General features: G+C 50.9%; 1 protein-coding gene across 1 annotated transcript in view; it reads right to left on the minus strand.

Annotated features, from left to right (window-relative positions):
• Nucleotides 1–13168, minus strand: part of RALGDS (ral guanine nucleotide dissociation stimulator) — a 71121-nt gene extending 57953 nt beyond the window's left edge. Inside the window, exon 1 of the mRNA XM_066610693.1 lies at nucleotides 13074–13168. Within this exon, the coding sequence (XP_066466790.1) occupies nucleotides 13074–13094 (21 nt within the window). The 5' untranslated portion in view covers nucleotides 13095–13168. The remainder of the gene's footprint in view (nucleotides 1–13073) is intronic.

The raw sequence follows: 13168 nt of genomic DNA on the forward strand, positions 1-13168 counted from the left end.
CCGCTCAGAGGCCAGGGTTTCCCACTTGTTGAGGTCCACTCCTAAGGCCTTCAGATCCCTCTTGCAGATGTCCTTGTAGTTCTCCATAGAGGAGATCCTTTGGGATCCGGCCATCATCCATTCTCACAACATGACCGAGCCAGGCTACCTCAGAATGCCAGGAACAAGGAAGTGGCACCAGGATGCAGGTCTCCCTTGTGTGCTCCCTAAGGCCTCTGGGGGGCCACTGTGGGATACAGGAAGCTGGACTAGATGGGCCTATGGCCTGATCCAGCGGGACTCTTATGTTCTTATTAAATGTGGCCATGCCTTTGCTTTGCAAGTAACCCGGGCAGTTTTCATTTTTGATCCCTTCCCCAATGATCCTATCACGGAACCTTCATAGCTGCCGCGCACACGTTTAAACACAGGACATAGCGGTCTCTGTGTTCCGACGCCAACGGTGTTATTTTAATCCACAGGTAGTTTTTCCGCCAAGCCCAGGCTGCGTCGGAGGAAGCCAGCTTCAAAAGCTTTTCAAAGCAAGGGATCATGAAACGAAACCTCCCGCCCCCCCCCCCCAAAAAAAACAAACACCAAGGGCTGTTTTGGGGAGATCTTCACTCTCCGCATTGTCTAGAGCCTTAAACATCCTCTCTCCAAGGGTGGCTCAGACAGAACAAGAAGCTAACCAGGACCCAATAAATGTTATTGACCCACTTGGTTTCTCTTGCCTGAATTGAGTTAAAATTGAGTATTGGCAGAGTTAGAAGGGACAAAAGAAAATATTTCTTTACCCCACAAGTTATTAATCTGTGGAGTCCTTTTGAGGTTTGGCAGCCTGAGATATACCCGTCAGGCCCCAAAGTGGAATGACTGGTGACTTGGAAAACTTCCTGCTGGCACCCCTTTTCAGACATCTCTGCCAGTGCGACCATTTTAAGGAGAACATAACATGGGAATAAGCTAACACAGATTTAAGGTCACAGGTAGAAATTTGTCCAATCCTGAAGGCATCTAGGCCAGGTGCCTCCTCCACCACGTCCTGTGGCAAGGAGTTCCAAAGATTCCTTGTTGGCATCTTTCAGTCTCGGAAGACTATGGTATCGCGCTCTGAATAGGGTTCTCTCAGCGTGAGGGCGACTGTTTGACCTCTCGCATGAGCTGTGGGATGAGGGCTTCCTCCACTGCTTGCTGTTTCACGTCTGTGACACAGTAGCGGCAGCAAAGGAAAGGCCAGCCTTGCTTTGTGCAAGGCCTTTTATAGGCCTTGAGCTATTGCAAGACCTTCATTCATTCACATTGTTGGCATCCTTCAGTCTCGGAAGACTATGGTGTCACGCTCTGAATGGTGGTTCTGGAACAGAGTGTCCTCTCCAGTGTGCGAAGCCTGGGTAAAGTAGATATGGAGGATAGACTGTTTCCCATGCAGCAAATCCCCCCTCTCCACGTCGCTGAAATGGTCCAATGGAAAGGCAGAGGCCAATACGGTTGGTTCCAGCGGCGTTGCAGGAGTTGCCAGAACGTGACTGTGTTCAGCCATGAACTGCCTCAGGGACTCCGGCTCCGGATTTTGCCTTGAGGTTGACTCCTGAAGCCTCTTCCATAACCGGATGTAGCCACAAGGCAGAAGAGGTTTGGGATCAGAGTTTTCCTTCTCTCAGATGAGCTGCCTTCCCAGGCTATCGAGTCCCATCTACCCGGTGGCTGTTTAGTCGCCTCTTACGACAAGTACAGCCAAACTGAGGGCCTATTCTTATCCCCAGCTCCCACGGGAAAGATTCCAAAGTGTAATTCCAAAGATTACACTCTGATTAAAGAAATGTTTTGTCTGCTCTAATTCTCCCAACACTCCATTTTAGTGGGCTTCCCCTGGTTCTGGCGGTGGTGGTTAGCTATGGAACTCCCTACCACTAGAGGCCAAACACATGATTTTCAGTTAGGAAGGCCATTCACATTTAATTGGTCTGCAAACAACTTCTACATGATTTTTCTTTCGGTGTGGATTTCCCCTCTCCTCGGTGGTGGTGGTGAGCCAGCCAGATCTGCTATTCCCCTCAAAGCCACCAGAGTGTCCCTAACCCTTGATGTGAAATCCAGGGGGGGGAAAAAAAAAGACATGCGCAGCAACAAATCCGTCATTGAGACAGACACAAATCACCCCTGGCCTCTTCATAGGTATCCAAGCATCAATTAGCAATGCAAAGCAAATAGATAATGAGCAATAAAGAGGGTGGGGGAAAAAATAATTAGTTTTCTCCAGGATGGAAGCAGCCGCACGATTAAGCACTTGGCGGAGTGGCTTATCTCCCAGGCTCCACCATTGTCTATGGGGTTGGCGCATCAAGCCCCCCAAATCTCCCGCAGATCTCAGATTGATGATGCTGGTTTAACGCCGAATGGAAAAGAACTTCGGGGAGGAGGGGGAGTGGACTTGCACAGCCACCCCTCCATCCGCCAAGGAGGTCCAATGTTCTGTCTCCATGGAGACGACCACATGTGGCGACGCCGTGCTCACCACACGCGAGCGGAGACAGCCCCTGCGTGTGCAAGGGGACCGAAAGGTAATCCCTCCCCCCAAAACAAATGGAGCTGGAGCCGTCAGCAGGCACAAAATGAGGGCACAGCAGCTGACTGAACACCTCTGATTATGGGCCCTGCAGGTTTTGAGTCGATTCCTCGACTGATTCAAGCCATTAAGCAAGGCAGCTTTATTCTTATGTGCCACAAGCGCATGGAAACCACAAAAGGGCCAGGCCAGGACTTCTGGATGGGGAGTCCTTTGGTGCGTGTGCTCTTGGTGGTGTCCAACTGCCTTCCCTGCCACCCTCCCGCCACCTCCCCTCTGCCCTTCCTGTTTCTCCTGCACACTTCCTTGTCAGTTCCCGCCATCCGAACTGAGCTGGAGCCAATAGCAGAAGGATGGCAGAGGTGGCGGCAACAGGTTCTAAAGGAGGAAAAGCGGAGAAGGAGGTAGTAGGACAACAGCGGAGGAAGTTGTCAGGAGGACCACATTAAGACTCTACCACCTGCCAGCACTTGGAGGCCAGGGAACCCTCTACATAACCATTGCCAATTAAGTGGTGGCCTGGTAATTTCAACCAATGGCATCAAGGATCAGGGGCACACCTAAATATTATGAATACAGAAGACTCATACTGGATCGGGCCCAATGTCCAACTAGTCCAGCATTCTTTCACCCATGGCACCCACCTCCGAGAAGCCCATAGGCAGGACAGAGGAACATCCTTCTCTCCCACCACTGCTCTCCTGCAAACTGGTCTTCAGAAGCTACTGAATCTAGAAGGGGGCACGAAGCCCTCAAGGCTATAGATAGGCCCCTGATCCTCCAGGGATTATTCCAGATCCCTGTGAAGTTATCTGAGATTCACTCTACCCCATTCCACAAAGCTAAGCGGGAGAATTCTGAACTACTCCACTTTGGATTGTAGGTGGGGAGTCAAATTCCTTCCCCAGAGAGTTGATCCCATTGAACAAAAGACCTGCGCCCAAGGGACTGCACTGTAAATTCAGCAGATGCAACTGGAACAATCACACACACTAACCCCCTACCCGTTTACCATGTCTCCCTCTTTCCTCCCTCTGTCACCTCCTTTGTGTCAATTTATAGACTGTAAGCTCTTTGAGGCAGAGACGCCCCCCCCATTGAACTCTATGGAAAATACCATGTACACCAATGGTGTCGCATCACTAGATCAATAAAATTTCTACCCTCCTGCCTGGTAATAATCCACCCAATGGGTTATTATAGCCGATATGATAGAAAGGGAAGGTTTGAGGCCGCGGTTTCCAACCTTTCTAACAGCATACTGAGCGCTAAGATTGTCAATGCGCACCATCCATTTTTGGATAACTGATATGGCACACCATGCTTGCCAGTGAGGGGGTCTCACATCCCCAACAGCCGTACTAATAAATGGCTCTTCCCCAAGCTCTCATGGCACACCTGTTGGCCGTGGCGCACCAATGTGCCGCACAACACCGGTCAAAAATTCCTGGTTTCAGGGATTTTCCAGGCAGTAGGGCAAATGCTGGCTCATAAGAAAAGCATCATGCTTCTACTTTCAGGTTCGGGCAAGCCGCAAGAATCAGCCATAAGCAAAAATCCAGACCATGCCAGAATTCACACCCAAGCCCTCGAATCCAAGCCAAAGCCTCAGAACTCCCAAACTCTCCCGTGCGGCACAGTCGCAGACCTGACCTTTTTCCGGCCTGGGCACCTCCTCGAGAACATCACCGAAAGAGGACCCTCCTGTCCCACCAAGATGCGTCTCCAAAAGGGGGCATGGTGTGAGCAAAACCGTCTTTTCAGCGGGATTGTGGTGGCCCCGGCCAAGAAGCTTTTCCACCCTCGAGGAAACGGGCTCACATTCCTCATGCTGACTCTCCGTCCAAAACAAATGAGTAAGGAGGCTTCCTCGCCTGTTCTGGCGCTGCGCATGGCGGCCTCACCTAGATGAAGCAACCTTAACATGTCCCTCCCCGTGACCCCAGGGTGCAGAGTCAGCCAAGGGAGGAGCTGGGAAACCCAGCAACCTGTCTGTGTTTACCTAGACAAAATTGCAGGCGGCCAACGTCACCCGGCACCTCCCGCTAAAACTCTCCGCAAGGCAAATTCCTTCCAAGCTTAAAGCAAACCAAGCAGCCCCGCTCTCCTGTACAAATAGCTGGAGAGCCGCTTAATAAAAATTACAAATATTCCACCCAGGAATTCCCACATCTGGGCGGAGAAAAAAGGCAACCCTCCTCAATCGGCTCTGGAATCGAACGCAACTGGTGGGCCCACTGTGGGAAAGGACGCTGGGCTACAGGGGCCTTGGGTCCAATCCAGCAGGGCTCTTTCCCTGTGACAGCCAGGTGTTGGACTAGATGACCTTGTGGGTCGCTTGCAACTCTATGGCTATCCATCTGTCCTTTTGGCCACCTAGCTTTTTGGCCACCTAGCTCCCTGGGGCATTTGGTGGGCCACTGTGAGATACATGCTCAGTCATGTTGTGAGAATGGATGATGGCTGGATCCCAAAGGATCTCCTCTATGGAGAACTCGTGCAAGGAAAGCGCCCTACAGGTAGACCACAGCTGCGATACAAGGACATCTGCAAGAGGGATCTGAAGGCCTTAGGAGTGGACCTCAACAGGTGGGAAACCCTGGCCTCTGAGCGGCCCGCTTGGAGGCAGGCTGTGCAGCATGGCCTTTCCCAGTTTGAAGAGACACTTGGCCAACAGGCTGAGGCAAAGAGGCAAAGAAGGAAGGCCCATAGCCAGGGAGACAGACCAGGGACAGACTGCACTTGCTCCCGGTGTGGAAGGGATTGTCACTCCCGAATTGGCCTTTTCAGCCACACTAGATGCTGTTCCAGAACCACCATCCAGAGCGCGATACCAGAGTCTTTCGAGACTGAAGTTTGCCAACATATGTGAGATACAGGAAGTTGGACTAGATGGGCCTGATCCAGTGGGTATCATGTACTGCTTTTGAACTTTATTACTGTTTATGTGACTTTAGACTGTAAATTTCAGTTCCCCCAAGTTACTCTTTCGCTTGTGCCTTTTGGGACCCACGAAGAACACCCCTCCCTTTACCAGATATTGGCCTGCACAATTTCCTCTGCAAGTAGAGAGGGGAAAAAACAGGGAAGGGGGGGGGACTGGATGATTAAAGCAGGTCATGATCCCCAGGGAACTTCCTGTTTCTTGAAGGGATGCCCGCCAAGCCCTGCGGAGACCCTCTGCTGACCTCGGTAATGGGATTGTTGTAAAATATGCCTCTCCCAAGCCGGGGCCCCTTGTTGGAGCTCTGCCTGGATTCTTGAGCTTGAGCGCCAGCCTCGCTATGCACTCACAGCCCCAGAGCTGCACGCAGAAGGAGCTCAGCTGCTCGGTCATTGAAATGGCAGGAATGCTGCAGGCCTGGCTGTCATTTGGAGAGGCTGCTCGACCAGGCCGGCTCCTTGAAAACTGGGCCTCGATGCTGGTCAGCCAGCACAGTGCGGCCGACAAGAGCCTCAGGCGAAGTTGGCAACTGGAAAGTACGATGTTCAGTAGCCCCCAGCAGAATCCACATAAGGAAAGGAGACTGTGTTCGGGGCTCGAGAAAAGGCACCTGGGGGGGACGTGATTGAGCACGTCCTGCCCGTGCTCTTAGATCATCTGGGGGGGCCCTTTTGACTGTGCCGCCACTAAGAGATGTGAGAGGGGCGGCGGCCAGGAAGAGAGCCTTCTCGGTGGTGGCCCCCGAACTGTGGAATACCCTCCCCTTAGAACTGAGAACTGCTCCCTCGTTGCTAATGTTTCGGCATGGACTGAAGACCTTTTTATTTCAAAAAGCTTTTAGTTGTTGACAGGCTGGCTGGCGTCCTTGCTTGTTATATGAAAATCCACGGGGTTTGTTTGTTTTTAGATTTTTTTAATTATTGTAAATTGTTTTTTAATGTATTTTTAAGGTGTTTGTAAGCCGCCTTGTGTGCCCGCTGGGCAAAAAGGCAGGGTATAAATTAATAAAATAATAAAATAATAATAATAATGTATAAGACGATGCAGGGGATGGATCGCGTGGATAGAGGGATGTTCTTTTCCCTCTCACACAATACAAGAAGTAGAGGACAGCCACTAAAACTGAGTGTCAGGAGAGTTACAGCAAGCAAAAGAAAATATTCCTTTAGCCAGCGTGTAACCAGTCTGCGGAACTCCTTGCCACAGGGTGTGGTGGTAGCCTAGATGCCTTGAATAAGGGATTGGACAGATGGATGAAGAAAAAGTCCATCACAGGTTTCAAGCCAATGGGTATGCGCAATCCCCTGGTGTTAGACGTGGGCTGTCTCTGAACGCCAGCTGCAAGGGAGTGGGCACCAAGATACAGGTCTCTTGTTGTCTTGGGCGCTCCCTGAAGCGTCTGGTGGGTCACTGTGACAGACAGGAAGCTGGACTAGATGGGCCTCCTTTGGCCTGATCTAGCGGGGTGCTTCTGATGTTCTTACGATGGTTGAGCGCTGTTAGTCTTCTCCATCTGCACAATGGGGGTGGCTTGTCCACCGACAGCCTGCAAGGCCACCAAGGGTGGCGTTCCCAATGTGGAACTCATCCTCTAAAGCCAGTGTGCTTCACCAGCTTCCACGCCAAGCCAACCCAAACCACAGTGCATAGCCCTCCCCTCCAGCTCTGTCACGTTGGCACTCCCGGGGAGAATATGGCTGCCAAATACAAAATCCCTCTCTCTGTCGCCATGGAAATGAAGCTGGGAGGCCCGCTAAGAGTGTCGGCCTCTGCCAAGCAAGAGAGTCCCTGGAGAGCGATGCCAGAGCCCACTTTCCATACTGATCACTTGGCCATCCCCAGTGCCATGACAACGGCCACAGGGTGGGCTATGCAGCCCCCACGACGTCGCTAAACTGACGATATATATGGGGGGGGAATACAGGGAATGGGGAGAAAGGAGGAATTTGGGGAAGGGGGATTACAATGAGAAAATGCAAGCCAGGCTGCAATTTCAGGAGCCGCTGTAGATCATCAGCACATGGGGGGGGGGGCAGTTTGGTTGCCAACTGACCAGAGAAAGATCCACCTGTCTTGCGTCCATGGGCCTTGGGGTTCTGGACAGATGTGGGGAGATAACACCCCAGCCATGATGGGTATGTGCAACCTCCTGATTTTAGAAATTTAGGCTACCTCAGATTGCCAGGTGCAAGGGAGTGGCAACAGGATGGTCTTGTGTGCTCCCAGAGGCATCTGGTGGGCCACAGTGGGATACAGGAAGCTGGAGCAGATGGGCCTTTGGCCTGATCCAGCGGGGCTCTTCTGATGTTCTTACGAGTCACTGCAGGGAGAGGAACTAAAGGGTTCCTGGGTCAAATCCGGCACCCAAATGGACACCACCTTTCATGCCCCAAATTTCCCAGCCAACACAGATCTTTCAGGAGGAAAGTGAGAAGGGGGATAGAGACAGGGACGAGCATAGGAGAGAGCAAATATCAGTGGTTGGCCAGGTACTGTCAAAAGAGGGTCCAGGTGGCCCGACATGAACTCCTAAACTTCTCCTCTAATTTCCAGCAGCGGTGGTTGGAGCCGGCCAACAGGCGCATACAACCACTGAGCTATGTACAAGTGGGAGCCCGCCCCCCCAGGAGGCACCTGCCCACATCAGGAGATGTTCCCATTGAACAACGACAAAGTTAGGAGGAGCCACTAGCTGCTGTCCACCAGTCACTGCTGCAGGAAAGCTTGAGGAAGCCAGCTTGGGCTGGTGGTGGACACTGGAGGGGTGTTCTTGTTTTGCTGGCGGCATTCACACACACACACGCACGCATGCTATCTGAAATATGTTTCTCGTCTGATCATGGAAGCTAAGCAGGGTCAGGCCTGGTTAGTACTTGGATGGGAGACCACTTGGGAACACCGGATGCTGTAAGCTTACACCATAGTCTTTCGAGAGTGAAGGTTGCCAACCATTTTCTTGTAAATGACAGAGAAGGACTCTCTGGATTTGTGGGATGGGGAAGTGGATACCATGCAAAGGAGGAAGCGAGACTTCCTCGTAGAGCGCGGGAACCCCCATCGCCCAAGCTCTTCTCAATTTGGTTCCTTGACAAATGTCCTTCCTGAGCAAAGGCTGGTGCCCAGGCAACCTCGAGAACCTGCTGGAGATGGCCATGAGGACTGCATTATGTTCCTCATGGGTTTGAACCAGATTCAACCATCAGTTCCTTATCTCTATAGTTAGAGAGATACTGGGACCACAGTGGCTCACTCACCCCTGAATAGGAGTCTCAACCTTGCTCAAGAAGAGACGGGGGACTAAAATGATGCTTGAAATGGGGGCATATTTGCAGGGCTTTCCCAAGCAAACAAAGCCCCAAATATCCACCATCAGCCTGGATATGAAAAGGAAATGTGGAGGGCAGACCAGCCGTTGGCTAGAGTGTCTCCCATCCCTCCTAGCTAGGCAAAAAGGTACCTTTTAAAATCCTCTTACATTTAGCAGGAAGACAGCCACTGTTAACAGCTTTTCACCCCAGCGTAGTATCTTTTCCAGTGGCTGTTGCTAGTGTCTATTCAGAGTTATTTTATTATTATTATTATTATTATTATTATTATTATTATTATTATTATTAAGATGGTTAGCTCTTTGGGGACAGGGAAATTGGGGACAAAGGAAATTGATTGATTTCCTTTGCTATGCAAAACCAGTTTTATTTACTCAATTGTTCATTTATTTATTTACAAGATTTTTACCCTGCTTTCTCTCCCTGCCGGGGACTCAAAGCGGCTTCTGAAAATAAAAAATATATATATAAACTTTTAAATGTAATTAAAAAATTAAAAAACCTAAAAAATTCATAAGAGTCCAGAGTAGAAGTAAAAAACCAGAAGCAAACAATAAAATTATGAAAAAGCAGCCCACTAAACAGGATAAAACCCCCATATTAAAAGCCCTACACCTGGAAGGTGGATGTACAAAGAAATGCCTCTAAGCCCTGCCAGAAAGCTTCTAAGGAAGGAGCGGTCCGTAGGCTGAAGTCCATCAAACTGGTGCCACTACAGAGAAGGCCCTACTCCTTGCTGCCATCCCCTCACCTCCATCGGTGGCAGCACCCGTAAGAGGGCCCTCTCCGATGACCGGAGAGGACGGGACGGATTGTATGGAAGAAGGCAGTTTCTCAGATATCCTGGTCCCAATGGACAGTGGTTCTCAAACTTTCAGCACCGGGACCCACTTTTTAGAATGGGAATCTGCCAGGACCCACCGGGTGTGATGTCATGACTGGAAGTGACATCATCAGACAGGACAATTTTTTAACCGGACTGCAATCCTACCCACAGGAGTCAGTCCCCTTTACTATCATTGTTAAAAGGACATACCGAGTAGCCTGTTCAAAGCACAGATCTGTCACATTTCCCCAAATGCAGTCACATACCAGGGTAGCACCAAGCCTAGTATGTTAAAAATAAAATATTGAAATGAATGGGGGCCCACCTGAAATTGGCTCATGACCCACCTAGTGGGTCACGATCCACAGTTTGAGAAACACTGGGCTTTAAAGGTCAAAACCAGCACTTTGTGAACTATTTTTTGTTGCCAAGCAGTACATTAAACAGCAACAATGCAGCCCACCGCTCTCTTCCTCTTTCTTTTGCAGAGCCAGGGAGCCCAGGATCCCAGAGGCATCGCCTCTAATCCTGACAACTCCACCTGCGTAACCGACCGCAGAGAAGGCACAACACAATCTTGTGTCCCAAGGACCCAACAGGGCCCGTAAAAGCATATCCCACACACAATGACTGCGTGTCACAAGACTTTCCTTCATTCTTTGCATTTAAGGATTGTTTAAAAAAATTATATAAAAACAAAACAAAACAAAGGAAGTGGCTCCATCTGCTGGTTAACTTGAGCACAGCAAGGGCCTACACATTCATGCGACCAAACTAGCTCCAATTCACGCAAGTGGCCTGCCTTCTGGCCACAGCGCACATGTGGCAGAGGCAAGGCTGGCTTCTCTAGGCGGCCGACTGAGGCTGTGGCCTCAGGTAGTGGCTTGTTGGGGGGGGAACCTGTCCCCATCACCTTCTCTCTGGATTGGGAAAGGGGAGAGCAGAAAACGGAAGTGTGGAGGAGAGGGGCATAAGAACATAAGAACAGCCCCACTGAATCAGGCCAAAGGCCCATCTAGTCCAGCTTCCTGGACCTCACAGCGACCCACCAAATGCCCCAGGGAGCACACCAGATAACAAGAGACCTCATCCTGGTGCCCTTCCTTGCATCTGGGCAGGGTGGGCTAGACCAGGGATGTCAAACTCATGTCACACAGAGGGCCACAGTTAGCATTCACGGTGCCTGCTGATGGCCAGGAGTGACATCATTAAAGCAAGAAGTGACATCACTAAGCAGGGCAATGGCCAGAAAGGAGTACTTGGTTCTCCCATAGAAACTCATTGGCTGCAAATGAAAAAAAGAAAAAATGTGCCCGTCTTGAGCAGATTTGCAAGATTTAAGAGAGCCCAATTATCACGCTGGGAGAGCCCAATTATAACGGGGGACAGATAATTCTGGGGGCCGCATACGGCCCACAGGCCTTATGTTTGACAGCCCTGGGCTAGACATTCGGTGCAATGAAACCAGATCCCCCCCCCCAACACCAGATGTTTCATACGAGTCAGTACATGAAAGATTATCCTGACCGTCTCCCCAAGCAATCTTTCAGATCATGTAAACATACAGACCATTCTGTCACAAAGAGCAGTTAACCTTTCAAAACCAAAGCCTTTCCATGTAGCAAGGAGTCCCTCTTCCTCACTTGTCGGCTAAGACTCCATGTTCCAAAGCCATGTACCTCTGAACACCTGATGCAGAGGTAAACAACAAGGGAAGGTTTTCATGCCTGGTTTGTCGACTTCCCTAAAAGCCCCTGGCTGGGCGGGTTCGAGAGAGAGACGGGTGCCTGATCGAACAGACCAAACCTGACCCCATGGGGCAATTCTTTAGAAAGCCATGCAAGGCTTCAAGTTCAGGCCAAACTTAGCTCCAGACCTTGTTTTTCATTGCTGTGGTTATGCCTTGGAACACTGAATGGAGGTAAGAGGGTCTCTGGGCATGTGCAGAGAGCTGCTCTCTCCCTCCTCATTGCACAGACATGTAGGAATGGGTGCAGTCCTGGATCCAGAAACCAGTATTTCAGCAGTGTGGAATACTTCACCAACAGCAGAAACATACAATTTCAGCAGTGTGCCCCTTCACCAAAGACACTGGGGACAATAAATTTTGGACAGCACAGAAGTCCACGTGATCCATGAGCTTAGCCCTCCCCACATCCTCAGCCGAGGGTGTCTACGTCTTCTCCGATCGCTTTGGGGCTGTTTTCGCAGCTGGCACCATTTGGGGTGGGAATTAAAACACCAAGTGGGCGCACAGGTTGGAACAGGCCTACTCTGAGCTCACCGCCTGTCTGGTGTCGGCGGCCAAGGTGCCCATTTAACAAACCCACCAGTGCATCAAAACAGCCTCTCAACCTGACATTTTGTGGGTTGATGTGGTTCACTTGGGGAAAAACAAAACAAACAACAACAAAAAACCCAGGTGCCAGAATTCACACCTGCCCTAGATCACAGAATGAAGTGGGTGGTCTGCCCGGAGGGAAGGACGCAGAGCACATGCTCAGAGAACTCTCTCCACCAGTCTTGTTCATCCAGGTGCTGCGCGGGATCAATGCGAGGCTACAAGCGCACACATGTGGCGTATTTCTGATAAATGGGGAGGGAGAAGGCTGAAACTAAACTGAAAAGTACCGCCTTCCTACAGCCCAGACCTATCGGCTGTCAGTAGGAAGCACTCTGCAAATGCTCAGAAACACTCTCGCCAGCATTCACATTACAATTTCAAGCTCACCGTCAGGATTCCGAGCCCACCAGCAAAGCAAGACAGCAGCACCTCTCTCTCTCTCTCTCTCTCTCTACCCTGCTCTCTGCCTTTAACTACAGTGCCTCTGAAAGTATAATATAATTTTTAATTTGCCACATTTTTACATCCTGCACAGGGCAGTGTATACGATTTCTTCCCCTTCTTTTGCCCTCACAACGACCCTGTGAGGCAGGTGAGGCTGAGAGACAGTGATTGGTCCAAGGTCACCCGGGAAGCTTTGTGGCCCAGCAGGGATTTGGACCAGATCTAACTCCCAAACTCCTGGTTCGAGACTAAATCCGGAGCTGCCACTTCTGGAGTCAGACGTTTGATCCAGCTGCCTTGAATATCCCCAGAAGATTTGGCTGGCAACAGCTCTCCACAGGCAGGGCGTTTGTTTGCCTGCCCTGCCTTAACTGGAGAGATAGTGCCAGGGTTTGAACTTGGGACTTGGGCAATGCCAAACAGGTTCTCTGTTGCCGAACAGAGGCCTGACAATTTCCAGGCGCTCTCTCTCTCTCAGTCATGCCATGACAGCAGCAGCCACAGCTCTCCCACACGCGTGTCCTTCGGCCTGCCTGGTTTCAACCTCCTAGGGGCAGAGACCGCCCGCTGGCACACGTGCACCCCGAGAAGCGCCACGCACGACACCAGAGGGTGCCCAGCGTTGCCACCCACCCCCTTACCTGGCTGTCCAGCATCATCATCTCCCGCTCATCGTCTCCCCCGATTCTCTTGCACAGGAGGAAGGGTGAGGGGGTCCAGGGTTCAGCGACCACCT

This window comes from Tiliqua scincoides, chromosome 16 (genome assembly GCF_035046505.1).
Source record: "Tiliqua scincoides isolate rTilSci1 chromosome 16, rTilSci1.hap2, whole genome shotgun sequence".
In the NCBI taxonomy this organism is placed as follows: domain Eukaryota; kingdom Metazoa; phylum Chordata; class Lepidosauria; order Squamata; family Scincidae; genus Tiliqua; species Tiliqua scincoides.